This window comes from Patagioenas fasciata, chromosome 1 (assembly GCF_037038585.1).
Source record: "Patagioenas fasciata isolate bPatFas1 chromosome 1, bPatFas1.hap1, whole genome shotgun sequence".
Classification (NCBI taxonomy): domain Eukaryota; kingdom Metazoa; phylum Chordata; class Aves; order Columbiformes; family Columbidae; genus Patagioenas; species Patagioenas fasciata.
In genome coordinates, this window is record NC_092520.1 from 214,053,614 (window position 1) to 214,080,326 (window position 26,713).

A 26,713-nucleotide genomic window follows, 5' to 3' on the forward strand; every position below is an offset into this window, starting at 1 on the left:
ACCTTTCAAATGAGATGTAAAGTCCGACCCTGATAAGTCCAACTCCAGTCTGAAATGTTAAAAAACGCTGCCGTGGTAACAACGTACCTCAAGGTGTTCCAGCGATTCCAAAAGCTGTAATTGCTTAACCTCTTCCTCATTTCTTGTCTTGATTCGGAGAACCTGGTGCCTGCAAGAAAACGTTAAGTTTGCAGAAATGGGCTCAAAAAAAGGCCTGGTTGAACCAGCTTGTTATTAAGATCATTAATTTGGTGGGTTGAGTGTTACCAGCCAGTACAGGCTTTTTAACACGGTTGAGTTCATTCAAAAGTTCAACTCACAACCTGCTGCATGTGGACCAGATTATTAACTAGTTAAATGGCAATTTTTAATATTTCATCATAAACAAGACATCAAGTGGACAAGTTTTTAATTGCTTACAAGGATCTTTCTTGCATTTTTTGTCAACAACTTGCAGAGCAAGAAATATCCTGGTTGAGTTTGCAAATGGTCAGATGTTTGGAGACCAAAGGAAACACTAAAGGTGGGATTAATTTAATCTTCAGCTTAGTCAAAGACAGCTGACAAACTTCCCTGCGTTGTCAGAAGCTGATACCATCAGGGGGTGACCTGTACCATTCCAGGTGGAATGAATCACTGTCTGGAAGTGCCTCGCTCCACTGGTTCTGGAGGTAATCTTGGTGATTAATTTAGACTGAGCATTTTCCAACATCCAGCGCTCACGACGTACAGTGTCTGAGTGGTTTTTAGATCACTAAAAACATAGAAACCATTCGAATGCAGAACACAAGCAGTACTGAAAAATAGAGATGACTCAGAGCTAAGATTATTTTGCTGGACTCGGTTAAATCAACACTGGAGGCACTTTACCACATTAATAACTTCTTATTGGATTCTCCACCACTATAAGATTTATTTCCCGAATGGATTCCTCTGTGGAGGGATGAGGTTCATCAACCACAGCTACTGGACGTGACTGAGGGATGAATTCATGAGAATCCAGTCTAAATTATGCCAGAGCCCAGATTAAATGATCAGAATAGTTTCTCCTGGCTTCACAAATCCCAGAGTTTTAGTAAATTATGTATATTATTTCTTACTCTTAATTCTTACATCTTCAAATACAGATTTACTGGCTGGAATGTAGTGCTCACTTACTACATTTCAGCAAGTATCTATTATGGTTTTTTATCATCTCAGTCTCAAGACTGAGAAAATACATCAGAAGGAGATAATTTTGCAATGCAACATACAGATAATGGTTGGAAATAACTATTCGAATTGCTCAGAAAGGCTCTGAAGAGGATTACGCATTTAAAGAGAGACAAGAAACTTCAAAACCAAAGGGAAAGTAGTGACCTCAAGCCAGGTTCTGGTCTTTCAGCTCAGCTTTGTGCCAGACCAGATCTCTCAAGCTGAACTCTCAAGCTTTGTGGTGAAGTTCAGCTCCAGATCAAGGCTTGAGATTGTTCCCTAAGTACAGTCAAAGCCAAAACAAAGCCTTGGTGAACATGAGTTCAACAACGCAGCTTGACCCTTCTCCCTGGAAAACCCAAATGAAACTAAAGAGAGAGGTTCCTTTAAACACTGGAGCACCAAAGCCACAAGACAGGTCAGTCAAAAAAGAAAGCAAAGAATGTGCCCCAAGCAGATTTTGTAAAGTTAAGACCATGAAAAGCAACAACTGGATAGCACAGCCTTAAATGAAAGGTCTTCCACAAAGCATAACTCACCCAACAAAAGTTTCCAGGCACAACGTAGCCCCGAAGAGGGCACTGAAGATCAAAATCAGCTTCATGTTTGGTGTGAGGTTGAACTCAGCTTAGCAAAGGTGAATTTATACAGGATTTGTTAAGAAAACCCTTTTCAGATGAAGCATATCTGTATTCCATGTGACTTAGTTCTCACATTTATCAGAGCTTACAAGGTAGTTTCACATCCAGAAAGAATGATTTTCCACCAACACATTCAAACCTGTAAGGGAGGAATTGTTTTCAAAGCTTTGCCCACAAAGCTCTGCGGTGTCCTTTGAAAACTTTTCTATGCAGAGGAAAATAGAGTTAAACTGAATGTTACCCAAACTCTTAACAGGGTTAGGAGATCTACCACTCAACGCTTGGCAATGGATTTTTCTCCCACTGTAGATTACTCCTCATTACAAAGAGGCAGCCAAAAGAAAGATCTCATTCCAGAAAAAAAAATATTCAATTTGAGTGATTATTTTGAAGGAGGAACTCTGGGTCCTACTCACCATGACACAAGTTGTCTCTCATAGAGTGGGACAAGGCAATGCTACAGATTCACTCTTACATACAAGTTACACACTTCCAGATATAAGCCAGATAGTTTAAATCCATTCTTTATTGAAATTACTAGCATTCCTCCAATCTTCAGGTTTCATACAGGTCCAGCCAAGCAAATAAAGGTTGCAGCAAGATTCGCATGCAAGAAAGTTGTAATGTAGGAGCAGGAAAAAAGCTTTTAGTGAACAGGAACTTAGAGGAGCTCAACTCTGCAGCTAGACCCTTCTCCTTGGACAGACTTGCTAGATATCCTCTTCTAATGAAGCATCCTTCTCAGGAAGAGGTGACGCAGGCTGGAACAGATACTGCTGGTTCCTCTCAGCTTTCCAGTGTTCACAGGGCTGGTCCCTGAACCAGCAGCTCTCTGCGTCCCTTTGCTCCTGTGTTGGACTCTGTCTACGTCTCACTCCTTGGGGAATAGGCTCCATCTCCTTGACCTTCTGTAAAGGTGCCCAGATATTTGAGTTGCCGTTATCTACGCTGAAGGAGTGACGGCGACGGGCAACATCCTGGCTGAGCTTTGGGAACCATCTCTCTTGGTTGTGGGAACACCCGGTTGCGGTTGTCCCAGATTGACAAGTAGAGTCAGGGGGCTGTTGGACACGTTTTTCATCCGTCTCATTTAAAGTGCTTTTGCTGAAGAACCAGGTGCTGAACCAGGTGCTGACCTTGCTGCAAGAACTGCAGGTGTGGTTCCTGGGATCTAACACGGGACAGAAGGGAGACGGTTCAGCTACTCTGTGATCAACCTCAGGAGACCAAGGAAGCAAAGTTTCTAATAATCCCTGGATGATCGCACCTGTACCGCTCCCAACATTCGTCAGCACCTCCCCAGGAAGCCTCCCCCAATCTCTGCTCCCACCCCACTCCTCCGTAGCAGTGACGGTGACTTTGTCTCATGGGTTCACATGACTCCAAGCAAGTCTTCCGTAAGACCAGGCCTCGTGTTTTTGGAGAACAAAAGGAGCCCCAGGCAAGGATTCTGCCTGTTTTGACATTTAGGAGTTAGTCATCCTGCAACTGTTGTATCCTGGGGGCAAACTGTGGAGAACATAGGTTCTGCAGGCAGGTATGTTCCTGTGAGTCCATGGGTCTTTGACATTTAACCTAAAACAGCCCTTGAGAAACAAGTTCTCCACTCCCCTCGGCGTAAATCAGGTAACGCAAGTTTATCCTAAGAGACAGGAACCATCATGAGAAGTTCCTGTTTCCAGCACTACAGTAATTCTGGTTGAAGTCAAATCCCACCTACGGGCTTCAACATTTTCTAATTACCCTACAGACTGTCCACTCCATCTCCTGTGGCTTCACTCGTTGAAAACAGGAAGGAAGAACTTAATTTTAGGGCACAATTATAACTCACTTCATTACTCATGCTACATCCCACACGGATTTAAAGACTGCCAAGAGATCCTGCCAAACATGATGTCAGGGGCTAAAGTATGCGAACAAACTCCAAGTGCCCTGACCAGCCTCATCTGTGGCTGCCACCCATTACAATTAAGGAGCTGAATTGAAACCCAAACCTTTGTACCCACTCCTAATAGATGTCCCATCCCTGGAGACATCCCAGGCTGGACAGGGCTCTGAGCAACCTGGTCTGGGTGAAGATGTCCCTGCTCATGGCAGAGGGGTTGGACTAGATGAGTTCTGAAGGTCCTTTCCAACCCAAACTATTCTACGACCTCCTGCTGTAGCCACAAGATCCAGGGTTTGGAGATCAGCCTTGAACCACAAAGTAAGTCCCATGAGTGAAGCCCTGCAAAGGCCAAAAGTCTCCATAGTGTTCAGCTTAGAGCCTAAAACACCAGAGCAAATTGGGGAGCTGCAAGAGAAGAGCTCAATCACCACAGCAAGCCAGAAGCCAAAGATGACAGCAAGGCAGGATGGGGTAAAGAGCTCACCACAAGCAGAACGGCCCCACTGGACAGCAGAGCAGGTCTGGTGGCACTGACCAGGGACAGTCACACTCCAGATCCTCAGGTAAATCACACAGCAGGTCCACAGCCAGGATGTCAAGAACTACGAGTCCATCGTGCACCCACTGCAGCTCAAACAAGGACCAGGACAAATGGCCTCAGCTTAAATGCAGCGCTTGCACCAAGGGGCGGAGGGTGCGTGGGTGGGGGCCCCACATTAGCCCTGTCAGGGCAATTAGCGTTCTCAGAGCCCTGGCACACCAAAGCCTGTGGTGCAGTGAATCATGAACATCCTGGAGACATGTTAAGAAGTGAAAGGTTAAATGAGTCTCATCTAAACAAACTTTGTTGTCTTGCTTAAAATTGCCGTACCGACATGGAATCATAGAACGGTTTGGGTTGAAGGGACTTTCCCAGCTCACCCAGTGCCACCCCTGCCATGAGCAGGGACATCTTCACCAGCTCAGGTTGCTCAGAGCCCCGTCCAGCCTGGCCTGGGATGTCTCCAGGGATGGTTCATCCACCACCTCTCTGGCCAACCTGGGCCAGGCTCTCACCACCCTCAGTGTAAAAAAAATTCATGTCCAGCCTGAATCTCCCCTCTTTCAGTTTAAAATCATTACCTCTTGTCCTACCGCAACAGGCCCTGCTCAAAAGTCCGTCCCCATATTTCTCATCAGCCCCTTTTAAGTACGGAAAGGCCACAATAAGGTCTTCCTGGAGCTTTTCTTCTCCAGGCTGAACAATAGACAGTTTGCCTGTGCTGTCATTGACAGAGGGACAGAATGGATATTGAACCCCCTTGCCAACTAGAAAGGCCTCAAAATCTATAAAATGTAGATGGAGTCAGTCCTTTTCATTAAAGTCTGGATGCTCTGTTCTTGCCTCCATCTAAAAAAGGTTTTTAAAATGAAGATACACCATGCTAGTTCTCTCCTATCATTTGGGAAGGGTAAGTGAGCCCATGGCTTGAATTTCCACTTGTCTCACATCCTCTTGAAAAAAGTGTTTGGCAACTCAGCAGGGAAAGGGAGGAGAGGGAAGGGGAGACAACCTGTGCGGGGCTGAGCTCTCCTTGTGCTGCTGCTGCCCCACTTGTCCCCTCTGCCCTTTCCACTTATGTTCTGCATCATCTCCTGCTCTCTCATGGGGTCCCAGGCACCTTCTAAACTGCTTTTTTGAGCCCTATGCATAAGCTTCAAAAACTCACCTTTACCTTTTGAATTGCTCTGCCCTTCGTCAGAACGTGATCTTTCATCTTGGACTTTGTGGAGGATCTGTTTCAGGAAAAAAAAGACAACATTGTACAGAGGTCGTTAATTAGAACAACATATAAACATTAATTCCTTACTTAACGCTAATTCTCACAGCCCAGGAAAATGCAGCCAGGAGGGAAGAGCCCTCACACCTTCACCATTTCTGCTGAAACTCTCAACAAGCCCACATTCCTCAGAAATCCTGTAAATATTTCACCTTGGAATAGAAAAGCTGCTTTTCTCAGCATCTCGAGCCAGATCTTTAACACTGACATGACAAAGGGCTCCACCTGCAACTCATCTCCTGGATTATCACAGTTAATTGGCTGTGACACTATTTATTTTGGATTACTGCTGAGAGAACTATTATTTCTCTAAGTAATGGATTATTTCCATCGTCCTAACCCACAAGGCACGTTGGGAATGCCCTGGATAAGGAATGAGTAGTGATCTCAATACATGGCTCACATTTGTAGATGTGACTGGCATCATTTTAGGAGCAAAGCCCTCATTTTGATCTCTTGGAAAACCTGCAGCTGTAGCAACACTGCAGTGGAACCACTTATTTCCCACTTAAATTTACTTAAATTAGAAACCAAGACCTTCAGCTTGCCAGGGTTGTCCCCAGATTTCAGGTGTCGGAGTCACACGTGTTTCTAACACACCACACAATCCATCTTGTAGCTTTGTGTTTTAGGATGGGAAGCACACAGATGAATTTTAACTGGTAATAACAAGAAGGGGATGGGAAGGGTACTGGGAGAGATACAATCAATTACCTAAACCTGGAGATTTAAGGCCGGTTCTAACAGCGAACATCATCCCACGAGACAGTTATAAATAATAACAACTTCCAAGGCTGTAAAAGCCTTTTAGGCAAGAAAGTTTTGTATAAGGCCCACAATAACCTTCTGCTAAGGGCCAGAAGGTGTCAGCGGAAAACATAGAACTAAATAATATCTTACTCGAGCACAGCAGATGAGACAGATCATCAAAACGCCAGCGCAGAAGCAGAGCAGGGTTTTCCCTTCGATCCCCATAAAGTCTTCCTCATCCTCATCATAGTCCCTCTCACGTGGTTTCTGATTAATGCCAGAGGAAAAAGGGTCGTTCTGCCAGTAATACTGCGAAAGAGAAGAAAAAGCGTAAGCCATGGAGCCTCAGCACTGGACACGGGACACTGGGCTGTCCCTTCTCAGCGTTTCTATGTTCGGATCAGCGCTTGGCAACGCATTGTCCAGGCAACCACTCCAGGAAGCCCCAACACGTTGGCCAACTTGAGGAGCTATGGGGATGATGGCATCGCAAAATTGTCATTTTTCTGCCCGTTAATTCCTTTGGTTGTGATATGAGGAAGGTCAGAGTGTCCTCAAGTCCTCTTGGTCCGTAGTGTTTGGGGATCATTGGGTGGGATTCATCTCCTCTTGCTTGAGCTGAGTCCAAGTTGGGAATCGCACAAAAACAAGACACTTCTTCCTCTATAACTGATGAAGGGCAACTCACCCCATCCTCAAATAACCACTTGAGACCAAAAAGCCAAATCAGGCTTTAACCATCCTTCAATATTACCTCCATTTCATGTTTTTCTTGATTTCATAGACGTAGATGTAAAAAAAAAAAGCACCTTTTGGAGTAAAAATTAATATAAGACCCTGTCTTATTTTTGGGGAAACAGGGTACTTTTTTACATGTATAGGTGCCTGGACACTATTTAAATTGACTCTTTCAATGAACTGTAACTAGGGCTTATTTTTGGAGTAGGGCTTATATTTCAAGCATCCTCAAAAATCCTGAAAAATCACACTAGGGCTTATGTTTGGGGTAGAGCTTATTTTTGGGAAAACAGGGTAAGCGCTTTCTGGAGCAAAAATTCTATAAGACCCTGACTTATCTTTGGGGAAACAGGGTAGTACCGCCCCAGGTTTACGCCCCTCTTTCCAGGACTGGATAGTAATTTATATATGGTTACACAATTGTTTTCTTGTACTATGCATGTTTGTGGGTTTGGGTCTTCACTCCCATGGGTGTGATTTTTAGTGTTATAACGAGTAAAGTTCATCTAAGGGACACTTTATCTGACACTCTGAAGATATAAACTCAACTAATTGTGCAGGCTCCAGGATGTTCAAACTGCAACAACAGGAGCTCCTGATAAAGGAGTTCTTCAAATCACTCTTGTTTTTGTGAATGGAGTGGACAGACCCCAAAGTGGTCCACTGATTTATATATCTTCGGGTTAGTAATTGCTGACAGGACTTACAGAGAACAGCAGGATGGCTGGGGTTGAAGGGACCTCTGGAGATCATCCAGTCCAACCCACCTGCTAACACAGGGTCACCAGAGCAGATCACACAGGAAGGTGTCCAGATGGTTTTGAATGTCTGCAGAGAAGGAGACTCCACAGCCTCTCTGGGCAGCCTGGGCCAGGCTCTGGCATCTCAAAGGAAAGAAGTTTCTCCTCATGTTTAGATGGAATCTCCTGAAACTAAGAAATAAACATAAGAGCAGAGTCAACAATACTGTTAAGCGACATTCGTTATTTTATCAGCGCTGGGGAGCTCTGGGGATCATCCTCCATAAGTGCTCCTGAAGAGAAACTGCCAAATTAATGTATATTGTGATTAAGTTACAAAAGACGTACCCATCATTAACCAGCTGGCAGGAGATAAATGCTTTCTGATCACCTGCAAAATGAGGGGATATTTAAAAGTTTTACATCCTTCTGCATGACAAGAGAGAGACAGAATATTAAGTAAAACATTGTTTAGAAGCAGAGTGCTTAGTTTATATTTAATAATTAATAGATGTATTGTAAGTAAGAAACTAAATAATTATAACTAACAATCAATTATTTCTTAGTATGGATGTATCATACATGAAAATTTTCAAAAATTGTAATGCATATGTATTAATTACGTGAATATAAGCAATGCAAGAGCATCCAGTCACTGGAGCACTTACAGAGGATGATCCCAGTGTTCCCCAACGCCAATAAAGAATGTCGCTTAACAATTTAATTGACTCTGCTGTTAAGTTTATTTCTTCATTTCACTCCAAAGACTGGATGCTCTTGCGTTGCTTATATTCACATAATTATTACATACGCATCACAATTTTTGAAAATTTGGACATACATCTATATTTATCATGTCAATCAGTTAAAGATGGGTATGTCTTTTGTAACTTAATCACAGTGTAAACTAATTTGGCAGCTTCTCTTCACTCCTGTGTTTCAGTCTGTGCCTATTGCTCTTCATTCTACAAATTCACATATCCTTAGGTTAGCAATTGCTGACAAGATCACAGAATGTCAGGGGTTGGAAGGGACCTGGAAAGCTCATCCAGTGCAATCCCCCCGGAGCAGGAACACCCAGCTGAGGTTCCACAGGAAGGTGTCCAGGCGGGTTTGAATGTCTGCAGAGAAGGAGACTCCACAACCTCCCTGGGCAGCCTGGGCCAGGCTCTGACACCCTCACCATGAAGAAGTTTCTTCTCATATTTAAGTGGAACCTCCTGTGTTCCAGTTTGCACCCATTGCCCCTTGTCCTGTCACTGGTTGTCACCCAGAAGAGCCTGGCTCCATCCTCCTGACACTGCCCCTTTCCATATTGATCCCCAGGAATGAGTCCCCCCTCAGTCTCTTCTTCTCCAAGCTCCAGAGCCCCAGCTCCCTCAGCCTTTCCTCACACGGGAGATGCTCCACTCCCTTCAGCAGCATCTTTGTTGCCCTGCACTGGACTCTCTCCAGCAGTTCCCTGTCCTTCTGGAGCTGAGGGGCCACAACTGGACACAATATTCCAGGTGTGGTCTCCCCAGGGCAGAGTAGAGGGGCAGGAGAACCTCTCTGATCTACTGACCACCCCCTTCTAATACACCTCAGGATGCCATTGGCCTTCCTGGCCACAGGGGCCCAGTGCTGGCTCGTGGTCACCCTGCTGTCCACCAGGACCCCCAGGTCCCTTTCCCCTAATCTGCTCTCCAACTTATACTGGCACCTGGGGTTGTTCCTACCCAGATTCACGACTCTACACTTGCCTTTGCTATATTTCATTAAATTCATTCTTTTGAGTAGTAACGACTACAACTCCCTCCCTCACTCCCGCCATCTTCGCACCTCCCACACTTCCCCAACATGGCGACCGCGGCGCCCGCCTCACACGCCCCTTCCCGCCAAAACATCGCAACGAGCGCTGTCCCCATAGCAACAGGCCCCGCCTCCCGCCGTACGCGGTGACGTTGCCGCGGCGCTCGCGCAGGCGCAAACGGTGCGGCCGCTTTGGGCCGCGTGGATGAGGGGGCGCCGTGCTGTGTGACCCCCGGGCGGGAAAAGAGGGGAACTCCTGCTCTCCTTGAGGGGAATTGTGTGTCACCTCGTGTTCCCCGACCCTCAGACCTGCGGCAGGTACTGTGACTGTCACCCTAGCACCCCCCTGCTCCTCGGGCCTGTGCGGTGGGGGGGCTCTGAGGGGAGGCTGCCATGAGTGGGTCCTGGGGGCGCAGGGTCACCCGTGTGTGACGGGGCTGTGGGACCGCTTCTGGGTGATGGATCAGGACTTGGGGAGATGTGGGGCCTCCTCCGTGTGACAGGGGTCAGGGTGGGGGACAGATGTCGGTTCTTTTTTGTGTGATGGGGTGCGGGCTGTGGAGCTGCATGTGTGGGGTCTTGTATCTGGGCAGGAACAACCCCAGGTTCCAGTATAAGTTGGGGAACGACCTGTTGGAGAACAGTGAAAAGGGACCTGGGGGTCCTGGGGACAGCAGGGTGACCATGAGCCAGCACTGGGCCCTTGTGGCCAGGAAGGCCAATGGTACCTGGGGTGGGTTAGAAGGGGGTGGTCAGTAGGTCAGAGAGGTTCTCCTGCCCCTCTGCTCTGCCCTGGGGAGACCACACCTGGAATATTGTGTCCAGTTGTGGCCCCTCAGCTCCAGAAGGACAGGGAACTGCTGGAGAGAGTCCAGTGCAGGGCAACAAAGATGCTGAAGGGAGTGGAGCATCTCCCGTGTGAGGAAAGGCTGAGGGAGCTGGGGCTCTGGAGCTGGACAAGAGGAGGCTGAGGGTTCACCTCATGGTTATCAATATATAAAGGGGGAGTGTCAGGAGGATGGAGCCAGGCTCTTCTCGGTGACAGCCAGTGACAGGACAAGGGGCAATGGGTGCAAACTGGAACACAGGAGGTTCCACTTAAATATGAGAAGAAACTTCTTCATGGTGAGGGTGTCAGAGCCTGGCCCAGGCTGCCCAGGGAGGTTGTGGAGTCTCCTTCTCTGCAGACATTCAAACCCGCCTGGACACCTTCCTGTGTGATCTGCTCTGGTGACCCTGCGTTAGCAGGTGGTTTGGGCTGGATGATCTCCAGAGGTCCCTTCCAACTCTGACCATTCTGTGGTGCCGTGGGGTTTTGGACACAGGGAGCTCGGGGGTTTGGGGCACGTGGAAGTGTGGGGACCTCAGTGCCTTATGGATTTTCAAAGTGAGGCCTTTCCTCATTACTGTGTCTTAGTAGAAGAGGGCAGGGTGTATGAGAGGACATATTTCAATCTGTAGGTGAAACCCCCACACCCAACCCTCCTAAACAAATAGAATGGGACCAAATGTCACTTTTATTTCAGTGCCCTCACAGTGCACTTTGCTTCTGCAGGAAGATGTGGTTCAGGGAGAGATGTTGGGAGTGTGAGGATGAGGGAGAGGATCTCTGCATGGGGCTGCTGCCTTTTTCAGTGGGAAAGGGAAGTCTCAGGGCTCAAACTGTATGAAAAAACTGTCCAAAAAAATCACCAGGCAACTGAGTTTTGTATAATTCTTCCAGTAATCCCGATTTCACCCGTGAATCATTATACCAGTAAGAAACTGGCAATGTGATTTAGGTTTCGTCTTTTTGAATATATATTTTTTTTAGGTTGTAATGTACGGTTTAAGTATTCGTCCCTCAAAAAGCAAATTATTTATGTTCTCATCTAGTGAAGGATTACGTGACAAGTTTTTAAGTGAGTGGTAGGAAGGAATGGTAGCGTATTTTGGTGACAGGACTAGCAGAAAAAGTCACCAGGATCGTTTATTTCATGTAAGGTGTTACTGGGCATAAAGGCAGCGATGTGTGCGGAGTATTGACATGTATGGAACCCACAGGAGATGGCTTCACAGTCTGAAAATATTCTGTTACCTACTGAAACGAGCATCGATTTTAAATAAAAACCTGCAGAGCTGTGCAAGGCCTTTTCTTCCTCTGGCTTCCTTTGCCTGGGGAGGCAGGAGCTTTGCCTTGTGCTTCTGAAGGATGTTATTTTTCAAAAATTAGGTTGAAACATCTCTCTGTCCTCTCATTTGCATCTTGCTGGAGTAAATGGATGCTGCTCCTCAATAATGACAGTGCTGACAGTAAAGTTCATCGAAGAAATATTACCTATTTTTACGAGTAAAAATAATCTGCTTTTTTTTTTTTTAGTACGGTAAACATGACGCTGGCTAAAGGTAAAGCCCATTTACATAGTTTGTTTTGAATGACTTCTTTTTTTCTTTACTCTTATGCTGAGAATCTTACCGTATAAAATTTGACAGATTTGGTGTTTTCTCTGTGTTGGTTGCTACAGGCAATGACACCAGAACAGAGTCCAGCGACTTCCCTCATCGACAGGACCATCAAGATGAGGAAGGAGACTGAAGCCCGGAAAGTGGTCTTGGCCTGGGGACTCCTGAATGTGTCTGTTGCGGGCATGATCTATACTGAAATGTACGTTCCTTGTTACATCTGGTTCAAATAAGCAAAACATCTACTTTGTTGATCCCTAAATATTTCCAGGGACTCAATTGTTACAAAATTATAACTTGTTGCTTTTCTTTTCAGGACTGGAAAACTCATAAGCTCCTATTACAACATCACATACTGGCCACTCTGGTATATTGGTGAGTCGCTGCAATGTTTCAATTAATTTTAGGGATTCTTTTCTTTTTTAACATGTCAATTCTATTGCTGGAGAGGTCACTTTTAAGTGAACTTCTTTTCTGTTTTAAATGTAAAGGAACACTTTGTTTTTATTTTTGTTGTCTCTCTTGAAACTGTTGGAATTTCATCCTTTTTAGTGAGAGGTGTTAACAACTTTCTTCAATATATCGTGAAAGGGCATGAAGAAATTCTCAGTGCCTTAAATCTGTTTAACATGTGGAGTAGGGCTTAGGCGAACACTGCAGATTTTACTACTGTATTGTACTGTGGGTGCGGATGGCATTTCACAATAATTAAAGTGGCATTTCACAATAATTAAAGTTTGTTTCAGATGAGTAGACTCTTAAGCTGTATCAAACGGGGGGTGAAAAGGAGCAAAGGGGAGAGAAAAATCATGGGATGAGTGACAGATGATTTGATGGAAAATAATGGTTGAGAAATACTGTGAAACTTCAGCAGTTTGTGTCCATTACGGAAAATAACCATTCAAAAAAATAATTTTTGACAATATGAGTTAATCTCAACAAAGCAAGGAAAATTATCTCCAATGCTTCTTGCGTAAGAAAGTGAAGAAATCTTAGATACTTGCCCAAATTGGTACTTACTGGTGGCACTAATAGTGACCTGTTTTTAATGAGCATCCGCCTGTTTTTTGAAAATGATATCCTTTTATTATTCCTCCTGCTCAAGCTGTGGTAACAACTTCTGTGTTTCTTCTAGAACTTGCGCTTGCGTCTCTGTTCAGCCTGAACGCCTTATTTGATTTCTGGAGGTACTTCAAATACACAGTGGCACCAACAAGCTTGGTGATGAGTCCCAGCCAGCAGACCCTGCTGGGGCTGCGGAGTGCAGGTGGGTGTCAAAAATATCCCTGGCAATCTTATATTTTGGTTATTTTCTGTTTCGAGGTGGTGTCTTTCTCAAGTGTGGGATACTTTAGTGAAGTGAGTTCTGAATTATCTCGTCTGACATGAGCGGTGCTCTGAATTACCTGCAACTTAAGCCTTAAAGGTGTTTTCCAACCTAAATGATTCTATAAAATCCACAACATCAAGTGGTAATTTGAGGAGTGTTTGTGGGAAGAAGTGGAGGTGAAACACACAGTGGAAAACAACAAGCGGCTGCTGAAGGACAGGGAAAAACTTGAATATTTAGAGGTTCGACAAGGAATTTGTAACCTATACATGGGACCAGGAGCAAGGCAGAGAGTGCAGGTTTATATTTAATTTTGATACCCTGCTAATATCACGCTGGGTATCAAGAAGCAAATCAGGACAGCCAGACCTTTGTGTGAGGTTGGAAAATGACAGCCCAGAGTGCAGTTGCCTCATAAAGCGTTAGAACATCAAAACAAAGTTAAAATACACCAGAACCTGACAAGGTACATAAACCAAAAGCAAAATGGGAGCATAGTAGTTTTTCACCCTGCTAGAATGGGGAGTAGGCAGGAATGATGCTGGATCACCAAAGTTCAGGGTTCTCCTATGTTTATTTGCACAAATAAATTAAGACATTCAATATGCTAAAGATGCATGAAGTAGGGCAGTAGCTTATGAAACAGGTTAAAGAAGCTGTCCCCGTTATGTGAGGTGCCTGGTAACATTTAACTGAAATCTGAAGCTGTACATTCGTGTTGAGTTGTGGCCATATGTCTCAGTCTTCTCTTTTTCTGTCAGTTTTCTGACTGAAACCTGTAGGGGTCAGATTTTTCTAGTGTCCCTTCTAGCATCTGCATGAAATCGCCTTCAGATAACATTGTGTATGTGTTTTGTTGCACCTTTAAGAGGAGGAGGAAGGTTTGACGCTGCCGCATCCACAGCGTTAATTCTCTTTTCCCTTGTTGCAGCGGTACAAACGACTCCACCGCGTGAACTGGCAGCAAAGAAAGTCCCGTCTTCGACGCCTTCTCCTCCCATCCAGGGTCAAAGTGTGCTGAGTTACAGCCCGTCCCGCTCCCCCAGCGCCAGTCCAAAGTTTACTACTGGTTGTATCACAGGGTACAGCCCTCAGCTCCAAGCTCTGTCGAGCAACAACGCTTCTTACAGCGGCGCAGTAACTTATTCACCAGGCAGCAGCTACAATAAGGTAATGACCGAGACAACTCCCAAGGGTACAGCTTGGTCCTTGTGTTGTGCCAGTTTCCATGAAGATGAGCAAAGTTCTATATTTGTGTTAATTCCTCTTGCAAAGTAAATGATGAAATTTAACAAGGGAAAGTGTAGAGTCGTGCATCTGGGCAGGAGCAAGCCCAGGTTCCAGTATAGGTTGGGCAATTACATATTAGAGAGCAGTGTAGGGGAAAGGGACCTGGGGGTCCTGGGGACAGCAGGGTGACCATGAGCCAGCACTGGGCCCTTGTGGCCAGGAAAGCCAATGGTACCTGGGGTGGATTAGAAGGGGGGTGGTTAGTAGATTGAGAGAGGTCCTCCTTCCCCTCTACTCTGCCATGGTGAGACCCCATCTGGAATATTGTGTCCAGTTCTGGGCCCCTCAGTTCCAGAAGGACAGGGAACTGCTGGAGAGGGTCCAGCGTAGGGCAACGAAGAAGATTAAGGGAGTGGAGCACCTCCCTTATGAAGAAAGGCTGAGGGAGCTGGGTCTCTTTAGTTTGGAGAAGGAGACTGAGGGGTGACCTTATTAATGTTTATAAATATATAAAGGGTGAGTGCCATGAGGATGGAGCCAGGCTCTTCTCAGTGACAAACAATGATAGGACAAGGGGTAATGGGATCAAGCTGGAACACAAGAGGTTCCACTTAAATTTGAGAAAAAACTTCTTCTCAGTGAGGGTGGCAGAGCCTGGCCCAGGCTGCCCAGGGAGGTTGTGGAGTCTCCTTCCCTGGAGACATTCAAACCCACCTGGACACCTTCCTGTGCGACCTCACCTAGGTGTTCCTGCTCCATCAGGGGGATTGGACTGGATGATCTTTTGAGGTCCCTTCCAATCCCAAACATACTGTGATACTGTGTGATATAATTCATCCTTTTTCCCCTAGTGTCATTTAATGATTTTGTTAGAGTGGCTGCTTTGAAATAAACTAGAATGTAAATGCAAAAAAAAGAAAAATACCAAATCAACCCAAACCCCAAACACAAGAGTCTTTTATATTCGTGCTGTTTACAAACCAGGGTGGAATTCTGTCTTCCTCATGTGACACAACCATTTGTCTGTATTCACTCAAGGTTTCCAGCTTCAGCCCCTCTCCTGGCGGCTCACCGTACCCCGCGAGCATCGGAGCGGTGGAAAGCGGCGGGCTGAGGTCTCGGTACCGCTCCTCACCCATTCTGTATAATTCTCCTACTGGCAAAGAAGATTATATGACAGACCTCAAGTCCCTGGACACCTTCCTTCGAAACGAAGAAGAGAAGCAGCACAGAGTTCAACTAGGTAAATAAACAGGTCTGATCGGAAAAGCTTGGTAAGGAAAAGGCGTTGGTTTTATGTGAGGTTGACTTTTGAGGACGAGAAAAGTCGCAAAGGATTCCAGCGTATTCATAAATAGACATAAATCATTTATAGCAATCGCTTGTGATCTTGGGAAAGGCGGCTGCGAAACAGTTTGGTCATCTACTGAGTAATTAGGATGTGAGGCAGAACGTCATCGTTGTGGCTTAGGAGCTTCAGGATGTTTTCCTCTGAACGATTGCTTTGGATAGGATATATGCCACTGTTGCAGCCTATCGATATGTGTACTGAGCAATTCTTTCTGTGGCATTTGTTGACCATGACAAGATGACAGACTTTACCACCTTGGTGAGAGGAATATCTTGTGGAGAAGGCATTTTAGATAAAGGGGGTGAATTACGCACAGGTGATTTTTGTCCTGTGTTGGGACAATCAAGGGTGAAATCTGTATTTATGCAGATTGACTTCAGTGTACATATTAGTGACAGTTTGTGCTCGTGTCTCTTATTAAAGCCTTAGTATACTGAATATTGCCTGTACTGTTGCTTCCAGAATTACTTGGCAATAATTACACAAGTGTTTAATGATTGGGTCGTTTCAGGAAGTTCAGATTCCAGCTCTCCTTCCAGCAGCCCAACATTTTGGAATTACAGCCGTTCCATGACAGACTACGCACAGATGCTGAGGAAATTCCAGTATCAGCTGGCGTGCAGGTCCCAGGCGCCATCGGCACACAAGGACGAAGCCGATCTGAGCTCGAAACAGGCCGCAGAAGAGGTAAATCCAGCAGCAAGCTGGTCAAGAGGGAGAAACAGGCCTCTAAAATACACAGTTTCATGCAAAGGTTTGGATTTGAGCTGTATCAAAAATGTTGGAGGGGGAGAAATCCTCCAGCATTTAACCATCTCCATACAGCTTCACTTTAAATTGACTTTGCAAATCATGAATTTTAGCTGGAAAATGGTTTCTCCCTTGGCGAGCAAGGCATACTCTGGATAAAATACATTTGTGATATCAAAGTTGACTTGAAATTCATCTGCGTTTAGCCCCGTGGAAGGGCTGAAGGGTATAAAGCATAAAGTCTGATATAAAGGAATACAATCCGTGTGGCTTGAATTAAATTAGACTGATTTTCTTTATTTCCTATATTAACTTAATAAAGTTTCCCATTCAAATACTTCTTAAATCGATCTACAATTCAGACAAATTTTATCCTAATAGAGCAAAGAGCTGAAAATTGAGTTTGAGCTCATGAAAGATGATTTTAGCTTTAATAGAGGGTGGGAGTGTCGTATGTGAAGCTGCTGTCGAAATCACATGATACGGATCTATAAGAATTTGGGGGGGAAAAATGAAATTTGAATTCTGTGCTGTAGTCAGTAGCAGAAGTTGTCATAGAGCTTGGTATTTTGTGACGTTCTGATATGTATTTAATATTGTCTTTTGCTTAGGTTTGGGCACGGGTGACGATGAACCGACAGCTCCTTGATCACATGGATTCCTGGACCGCGAAGTTCAGAAATGTACGTCCCATTTTTAAGATTGACCTGTTTTTTGAAACAAGCACAACCGAGGGGAAAAGCACCTTTGTGTCCCACGTGTGCCGATGGAGGAGGGGAAGAGTTGCGGTGCTGGAAATGACAAGATTTGGTTATTCTTGCCGTAACTCAGGTCACTAAATTGATGTTTCTGTGGCATTTCAAACTCATTCTGCTGGGCTCAAAGCACTGAAAATTCCAACCCAAAGCCTGACTTTTTCTCACGGTCCTGAGCAGCATAAATGAAAAGCAAAAAGAAAAACTTTGATGTTATCAATAGGAATTGCTGTAGCAGAGGAGACTTATTTGCACACAATGGCAAAACAATCAGTAAATCTAACTTTTAATTGCTGCTTCAATCATAGCATCCATCAAGTGTGTAGTTTCATGTGTGTGTTTTGGTTTGGTTTTGGTTTTTAAAGTATTAAGGTTGGTGAAAAGCAAAGATCTGTACGAGATCCATACCAGGTTCCTGGACATCTGTTCCTAAAGCCAGGGTGGGTTTGCCTCAGTTCCCAAATCCTCTCACATCGGGTTTATCAGCTCCTTGATTTCCTGAAACAAATGTGAGGGGGAGTGGACCCATCAAAGTGTAAATGATCTGGATGGTTGGAGAGCTGTGCTCCATGATACCGCTTTTCACATTGTTCAGAAAAGCTTTATCTGATACTTTCTAGAGATTTGTTTTCCTGATTCCTTTACTTAATTTTCTGGCCTTTTAGAAGGTATTAAAGAGGCATTTAAACTCTGCCTAACTTCATATTCTAATTTAATTACTTTCCTCCTTGGTTGGCTTCAGTGTTTCTGTTATTAAGCTGCTTTGTGATTGTAACAGTGATGATTAGAAGGATATAAGGTAAGGGCTAGGGGTCTTTTTTAACATTTGTTCATTCTGACTTCTTGAATTTTCACCTTTTCCTTTCCTTAGTGGATTAATGAGACTATTCTGGTGCCGCTTGTCCAAGAGATCGAGTCTGTGAGCACTCAGCTGAGAAGAATGGGGTGTCCGGAACTGCAGATTGGAGGTAGGATGAGGCAATTTTGGGGTTCCTGGTGGTGGTTAATGGAGAGCTGCTCTGTAGCTGGGGTGTCAGATGGGTACTAAAATAAATTACATGTTAAATATTCTTGTTCCATTTCTGCTCGGTATTGGTGTGGTCTTTATTTCATGTCATGCGTTTCATGAAGCTGGAAAGGTTCTTCATAAGACTTGTGGAGATATTGAAGTCACACTGATGCTTGTCTTGTAGAAAATTAATCAAACTTTTTTTTTTTTGCCCTTAAACTTATTGCTGGGGAATTACGGGCTCAAATTATCATTGGTTACTGTCAGAAACATTTCCAAGATAAATGTGCTATGAATTCTCAGTGTCTCCCCCATGAAGTCTCACTGTCTCCAATGCTATATGTGCTGTTCCAAAATTGTCCTTAAAATCAGCCACTTTCTGAAAGAACTATGTTGTTTCATGTATCATGACATGATACAAATCTGAAGGCCATGCTCTTCTTGTTGCTTCAAATTTATATGTCCTTAACTAAGAAGTGCATTTGATATGCTGCATTTAAATTAAATTCATATGATTCTACGATTCTAAATCCACCTTTTGCGGGGCTGTTTGTTGTTAGTGTCTCCTCAAGCGCTTCGTCTGTTGTGATGCCTGTAGAAGAACTGATCAGTGCTGGCATCATCTGCACCTCATTACTCTATAGAGTGGTTCCCTGTAGCTTTTATATTCTGGGATGTAAAGCAGACCTTTATTTCACTGGAATTGCAATGAGTGTTTGGGGCAGTGTCACATGTTCACAGAATCATCACATCCTAAGTTGGAAGGGACTTTAAGGATCATCTGGTCCAACCTTTCTTGGCACAAGCCTGGTCTAGACAAGCTGGCCCAGCACCCTGTCCAACTGAACCTGAAACGTGGCCAGTGTTGGGGAATCCACCGCTTCCCTGGGGAGATTTCACCATGAGAACAATCAGCAACTGGAATAAAATTTCCCTCTTGTTCTAAATCATTATCTCCCCAGGAGTAACTTGTGCTCATTGCCCCTCATCTTTTCCATGGGACTCCTTGTACAAAGGGACTCTCCGTCTTCTTCGTATCCACCCTTTAGGTAGCAGAACAAACCTTTTCAATATTGGGGACAGACTTCTGAGCAGGGCCTGTTACAACAGGAGAAGGGGTGATGGTTTTAAACTAAAAGAGGGGAGATTCAGGCCAGACATGAGGAAGAAATTTGTTACGCTGAGGGTAGTGAGAGCCTGGCCCAGGTTGGCCAGAGAGGTGGTGGCTGAACCATCCCTGGAGACATCCCAGGCCAGGCTGGATGGGGCTCCGAGCAACCGGAGCTGGTGAAGATGTCCCTGCTCATGGCAGGGCTTGGACTGGTTGAGCTTTGAAGGTCCCTTCAACCCAAACCGTTCTATGATTCTAAGAACATGGTGCAGAACTTCATAAGGTTCTTTTTAGCCCAATTCTCCCAGCCTCTCCAGGTCATCCTGCCCCAGGCATCACCAGCAAACTTCATCCCGGTACGCTTGATCCCATCATCCAGATCACTCATGAAGGTGTTAAACAGTGTTGGGCCCAATATCGATCCCTGGGGGACCTCACAAGTTGCCAGTTGGAAAAGGAGCCATTTGCCACCACCCTCTTGGTTCCTGTCACCCAGTCCCCCACCCACTGCAGAAACAACTTACCTAGACCATAACACACCCGTGTCCTATGGGAAACCGTGTTGAAAGCCTTGGAGAAAGGCTAAATATGAAATATTTTAGGACTTTGAACGGTGTGCCAAAAAGGAGAGCTCTTGGTGGTGACACCTGCTAAGGGAGAGACTCTTTGGAGTTCTGGAGGGGTCGTGGTGACCTGTGCCACTCTCATTGTGTTGCAGAAGCCAGCATCAGCAGTCTGAAGCAGGCGGCGCTCGTTAAAGCTCCGCTCATTCCAACCCTCAACGCTATCGTGCAGTATTTGGATCTCACACCAAACCAGGAGTATTTGGTGGAAAGGATCAAAGGTACGTGGTGTCACCGTTCTGATTTTAAAACGCTTCCGTTACCGAAGTCAAATGTTGGCGGTTCCTTCAGTGGAGACGCTTGAAGGATCATGGCAGGGTAAGAGCTGCTTAGAGAGACGTTTCTTCAAATCTTTCCCTTTTTGTAGTGATGGATGTAACTTTGGGAAGGTTTTTAAAAGCCTTATTTCCCATTTTCTGCCCGCTCGGGGTGCAAAGCGCTGGATTGAATCCCTTTGTTAACTACAAATAGAAATTACCCTGTCAATTTACCTCCTCGTATTAATATCTTTACAAGCATTTCATGAGTTGAATTTCTCCTATTTTCTATGTGCATGAAGCCCCTGAAACCAGCATAAATACCACTCCTAGCCCTAGTAATACTAAAAAATGATAAATAAGAATAAATCTTGCTTTCAGAGCTGTCTCAGGGAGGATGCATGAGTTCGTTCCGATGGAACAGAGGAGGGGATTTCAAAGGCCGCAAGTGGGACACCGACCTGCCCACCGACTCCTCTGTAAGTTTTCAAAGACGGCTTAAAGCGGGTTCGCTTTTGGTGGAGATTTTGGAAAGGGAAAATAATAATAAAGTCATTTGAGGAGCATGGTAAAATCATCTTTGCGTCCCTTACATAGATAATCCCGCTCTAGTTGGTGAGGAATAAGGCAAACGGCATCAGGTGTTGCGTAGGTGACAAAATGCAATTGTGTATCTTAGTCTTAGGCTGGGCTTTTACTTAGACCCCCTGAAACATCTGTCACATAACTACAGAGGGGAAAAAGTGCAGATTGAGCAGCAAAACCGCTGTTTAATTTAAGATTTTATGAGAAATCTGAAGCTGTTGCTTATCCTACTTGAGAGAAGACCCGTGCTGCTTGATCTGAAAGGGCAGGAGGAGCAGTGCCTGGGTGCGTATGACAACTTCAAAATTCATCTGTAGTAATTAAAATAATTAAAAGGAAGACTGTAGAACAATCCAGGCTTTCCAGTGTGAGTGTTCAGCTGAGTTATGTATCCAAAAGTAGGTTAAATTATTTCTTTTCCCCGCTGTAAATAGATTTTTGGTTACTTGAGAGACTAAAAATCTGAACGTTAGAGCTTCACAACTTTGCTGACAAAGCTGAGATTCAGCTGCTTGGAAGCTGAAATCGCACAAAATCAGTCTTGAAACAGGATTTGATATTTTCTATTTGCAAAGGTGATTAAATATCATTATTTAATTGTTAAATATATATTAATTAATTATTAAATAGATAGTATTTTGTGGCCGCAAAGCAGCTCTTAGTGTCTCGATAGGGTGAGCGGCTCCAAAGTCTTTAAAGATCATGAGACAGCCTGGAATTAATTTTGTTTAATCAAAACCAGCTTTTAAGAATTCTAAGAATAAATTTCCCATATAAAAGATTAATATAAAAATGAACTTTTAACATTAACTTGCTCAAGACAACTACTACTTAAAAAATAGCTATACAATTCAGCATTGTTTTAATCGCGCCGCTGTGATTTCCAAGCTGCATCTCCCAAACTTGAGGCTTTTGGCATTTAGCCCCATAAACTTTTGCCCCCAAACCAGATCATGCTGCATATAAAGAGCACAGAAATGATCAGATTACAGCTAATTTGGGGGTAAAAAGTCTCCACGAAAGGTTAAAACACACATAGGTTGTGATGTGGTTTTTTGGATGCTTGTTCTAGGACTTGATTTCAAAATGTAATTAATAAGACTCTTGGCCAGCTCAGATTTGTGGGGTGGTTTTTATTTCCCTTTTTTTGAGGAGAAAGTAGAAATTTGCTGGATAAATTTAATGTCTGCAAAACCATTGCTTGATTTCACCTGCGCTTCTCAGCCAAATCCTCACCGCTAGTCCAGAACTCAGCGCTAAAACTGGGCAGTTTCTGGCCTTAAGCTGCCTCGGGTCCTAAATTTAAAGGGGTTAAGTCAACGTTGTGACCACAGACTATCAAATACCGTCTGAGATTACACCAAAAAAGCTGCTGGATTTTGAAGGACGCAAAACTAAGATGAGTTTTTCTTTCCCAGATCATCATGCACGTTTTCTGCACTTACCTGGACTCCAGGCTGCCGCCTCACCCCAAATATCCCGATGGCAAAACCTTCACGTCCCAACACTTCCTGCAGACGCCGGATAAACCAGGTACCGACGCTTGAATTTTGCTGCTCTTCGCCTCTTGGATCCCATCAGCACCTTGGAAATGTTTTAATTTTTAATTATTTCTAATTATTTTATCCACAGACACTTCAAACGAGAACGTCTTTTGCATCTACCAGAGCAGCATCAACCCGCCCCATTACGAGCTGATCTACCAGCGCCACGTCTACAACCTGCCCAAGGTTCTGCTCCTGCAAAATCATCAGTTTTTAATTATATTTTTAGGAACTAACCACATTTCTTGACTATTTACACATAATAACCATTAATCTGATCTTTGACCATGACTTGATCTGCTACTAAACAACACCTTTAGTATCTATTTAAAATACACACATACGTAGCCAGGAGGGTCCTCTTCTTTATTTTCTGACTGTTTATTTAAAGAATATTCTGACAACTTATTTTAAAATAAGTATTTAAAATAAAACGCCCTGATGCGCGGTGTCGCCCCTTAAGGCCGGAGCTTATGTAGGAATTCAAGGGGGAAACCTCCGCTTTAGAGAATAACCCACCATGTAAATGCTATTTCACGATGTCTTTCTGTATTCTACCTGAAATATCGTTGTTTGATTTTGAAACTGTTCTTTTTTCCTGTGGATTCAGGGCAGAAACAACATGTTCCACACCTTGCTCATGTTCCTGTACATCATAAAGACCAAAGAATCCGGGATGCTGGGGTAAGTACCCGAAATTCGGAGACGCGAACAGAGCTTTTCAACCCGAAACCGCGACGGCGCCAACGCCATTAAAATCACTTTATTTTCACAGACGCGTCAATCTCGGTCTTTCGGGGGTCAACGTGCTCTGGATTTTTGGAGAATAATCTCTCCAGCGGGACAAACTGAGCCGCATCGTTACATTACATTAAACATGAATTTACTACAAGAGGGGATAATTTAAGCTCCGCTTTGTGGGCCTATGTGAAGCGCTTGTAATTCCCGCGTGGGTTTTATGATGATATTTAATATTTCTTTGCCAAAAAGCTCCAACGTATGAACACTGGGCGGGTTTTCTCCTCACCCGGACAAATCTTGGTTTTAAAAAGCCTTTTTCTGTTCCACAAATCCATTGGTGCCGTCACCGCTTAACTGAGCTTAACTAATCTCGAGACTAAACTCCCAGCGCATTCGAGGGCCCAGCTGTGAGTCATCACATGGGAAAATACAACAGTTTGGCCAATTCAGGACCAAAGAAATCCCAGATAAACACGAGAAAAGCCAAGTTTAAAAGTTTGGACTAATTTTGGTTCATTTTATTATGTATAACAAGAAAAAGCTGATTTTTTGATCCCTGGCTCTTGGTGTAATGGGATTTTCTGCCTCGCTGGATGTGTCGGGGTCTCCGCTGCAGGTGAGAAGGGAAGAGAAAACCACCTTTGATTCACCCGTTTCAGTAAATACGATTTTAATTTGTATTTTTATTTCTTTATTCTTATTTTTTCGAACAAAACAAGAATTCCATCCCCCTTTGTCAGTCTTGCGATTGAGGGGGGAACACCCGGTGTAAATTGTGACAAATAAGAGGTTTAGAAGCACATGTAGAGTTGTGTTTTTTAAAAGAGGGTAAAAATCCCTAAACTCTGAGGTGCTGAAGATGTTTTTGAGCTGAAGATGAGGACGTCACTTGTCCCCATGCTGCGTCTCGGTGACAAACTGTCCCCCCCATTGTAAACCGCAAACAGAAGAGGTGTGAGAATTACACCGGGTTGTAACGGGGCACGAGAACACCGAGTGTTTTGTGATATATTTGTGATATAACGAACCTATTTTTTTACTGCGTGCATCGATGGGAGGGAAAAGAATTTGTGCCGTGCTCAGGCTGGGGGCGCTCGGTTTTATCTCTTTTTTTTGGTGTGAAATGACCATTTCTGGCGACTCCGTCCCCCCGGGGAGGCACGAGATGACAAAACAGCTCCTTTGATTCCTGTATTAAATGAGTTTGTTTTGTCACAAAACGCTTGTTTGGTTGATTGGTTTTTTCCAGTGTCACTAAACCCACAGATGTGCCAGGGAGGGATGTTCAAGAACCGGGTTTAGCTGAGCTTGAGCACGAGTCTTGCAGAGCGGGGCTCTCCCCATGTCCTTTCACCCCACGAGCTCCGTCGCCCTCAAGTGCTAAAGGCTCTTCAAGCACAGAAATACTCTTTTTTTTGACCCAAAAATGGGTGTTTATTGAGAAAAGCCCATCCCACAGGGTACCCCTGGGGGCACCGAGGTCCCCATGCACCCCGATAAATAAAATACTATGGACCCTGGTCACTATGCACCCCAATACATGATGTACCCCAATAGACTGTGCGCCTCAGTCCCTCTGCACCCCAATATGTTGTGTACCCCAATAAACCCAGCTCCCTGTGCACCCCAGTACATTGTGCACCTCAATACACTGTGCACCCTGCTCCCTCTGCACCCCAATATGCCATATATTACAATTCCTGTGCACCCCAGTATACCATATACCTTGTTCCCTGTGCACTCCAATACATTGTACCCAAAAACACTGTGCCCCCTGCTCCCTCTGCACCCCAATACATTGTGCACCCCAGTAACTCTGCATCCTGCTCCCTCTTCATCCCAATACATTGTATACCTCAATATACCATGCACCCCAATCCCTGTGCACCCCAGTTTGTTGTGTAGCCTAATACACGGTGCACCCGGCTCATTGAGCACCCCAGATTCTCATGCACCCAGGTCCCTCTGCACCCCAACACACTGCACACCCAGCTCCCCCTGCACCCCACTCCCACCGCAGTGCCCTGTCACCCCACATTCCTGCATACCCCAATTCTGCACCCTGACACTCTGTGCACCCACATACACCACACACCCTGGTCCTTGTGCACCCCAATATAACACAATCCCCTGTTCCACGCACCCCACATCCCCATGCACCCCGATCCCCACACACACTGGATCGCTGTGCACCCCCGTGCACCCCCATACATTGTGCACCCCTGTTCCCATGCACCCCAGATACCTGTGCATCCCTGTCCTTGTGCACCCCCATACATTGCACACCCTGCTCCTTGTGCACCTCGATATACCACACCCCCCCAGTCCCCACGCACCCCACATACCTGTGCATCCCCATCTCTGTGCACCCCCATACATCGCACACCCTGGTCTCCATGCACCCCTGTTCCCATGCACCCCACATCCCCACGCACCTCATACCTGTGCATCCCCCATACACCGTGCACTCCAGTTCTTGTGCACCCAAATATACCACCCCTCCTGTTCCTGCACACCCCAGGGCCATGCACCCCAAATCCTCATGCACCCCAGATCCCCATGCATACCTGTCCCTGTGCACCCCCATACATCACACACCCTGGTCCTGTGCACCCCAATATACCACTCCCCCCTGTTACCACACATCCCAGCCTCACGCACCCCACATCTCTGTGCAGCCCCATACATCGTGCACCCCGGTCTCCATGCACCCCTGTTCCCACGCACCCCAGATATCTGTGCATCCCCCATACACCACACACCCCAGTTCTTGTGCACCCCAATAAACCACCCCCCCCATTCTGACACACCCCAGACCCGTGCGCCCCACATCCCCACGCACCCTGGATCCCCGTGCATCCCCATACATTGCACACGCTGTTTCCTGTGCACGATATACCACACCCCCCCATTCCCACACACCCCAGCCTCGCGCACCCCGCATCCCCACGCACCCCACATCCCCGCACAACCCCGTTCCCACGCACCCCACATCCCCACGCACCCCGATCCCCACGGACGCCGCATACCTGCGCATCCCTGTCTCTGTGCACCCCCATACACCACGCACCCTGGTTCCTGTGCACCCCAATATACCGCACCCCCCGTTCCCACGCACCCCACAACCCCACTCACCCTGGATACCTGTGCATCCCCGTTTCTGTGCACCCCATACATGGCGCACCCTGGTCCTTGTGCACCCCATTATACCACATCCCCCGCTCCAACACACCCCAGGCTCGCACAACCCACGTCCCCACGCCCCCCGATCCCCACGGACCCCGCATACCTGTGCATCCCCGTCTCTATGCACCCCTATACAGCACGCACCCCGGTTCCTGCGTACCCCAATATACCAACATTCCCCCGTTCCCACGCACCCCACAATCCCACGCACCCCGGATGCCTGTGCATCCCCGTCTC

General features: G+C 45.5%; 2 protein-coding genes and 1 long non-coding RNA gene across 3 annotated transcripts in view; 1 reads left to right on the forward strand and 2 right to left on the reverse strand.

Moving 5' to 3' along the window:
• LOC136109085 (carboxypeptidase A2-like) overlaps positions 1 to 6,599 on the reverse strand; it is a 14,999-nt gene extending 8,400 nt beyond the window's left edge. The window contains 4 exon segments of the mRNA XM_065851474.2: positions 88 to 169; positions 1,734 to 1,816; positions 5,433 to 5,499; positions 6,444 to 6,599. Of these exon segments, the coding sequence (XP_065707546.2) occupies positions 88 to 169; positions 1,734 to 1,816; positions 5,433 to 5,499; positions 6,444 to 6,541 (330 nt within the window). The 5' untranslated portion in view covers positions 6,542 to 6,599.
• A 3,126-nt stretch (positions 6,600 to 9,725) lies between these two features.
• On the forward strand, positions 9,726 to 24,510 carry TMEM209 (transmembrane protein 209). Its single transcript, XM_065862507.2, has 15 exons — positions 9,726 to 9,880; positions 12,067 to 12,206; positions 12,321 to 12,379; positions 13,140 to 13,271; positions 14,266 to 14,504; positions 15,603 to 15,807; positions 16,427 to 16,602; positions 17,277 to 17,348; positions 18,292 to 18,388; positions 20,259 to 20,384; positions 20,802 to 20,899; positions 22,424 to 22,538; positions 22,638 to 22,735; positions 23,160 to 23,233; positions 23,325 to 24,510. Exons 2-15 carry the CDS (start codon positions 12,070 to 12,072, stop codon positions 23,377 to 23,379), a joined length of 1,683 nt encoding a protein of 560 aa, XP_065718579.1. The 5' UTR covers positions 9,726 to 9,880; positions 12,067 to 12,069; the 3' UTR covers positions 23,380 to 24,510.
• LOC139826947 (uncharacterized) lies at positions 20,537 to 26,665 on the reverse strand. The gene is made up of 2 exons (XR_011737103.1): positions 26,580 to 26,665; positions 20,537 to 22,589 (listed from the first exon to the last, which is right to left on the reverse strand). It is a non-coding gene; the product is annotated as an uncharacterized lncRNA (long non-coding RNA).
• Positions 26,666 to 26,713: the final 48 nt, after the last annotated feature.

Coding starts and splice junctions, on each gene's coding strand:
- TMEM209 (XM_065862507.2), top strand. CDS start 12,070: ATGACACCAGAACAGAGTCCAGCGACTTCCCTCATCGACAGGACCATC. Junction 12,207..12,320: donor GGCATGATCTATACTGAAAT/GTACGTTCCTTG, acceptor TTTTCTTTTCAG/GACTGGAAAACTCATAAGCT. Junction 20,385..20,801: donor TTTGGTGGAAAGGATCAAAG/GTACGTGGTGTC, acceptor TCTTGCTTTCAG/AGCTGTCTCAGGGAGGATGC.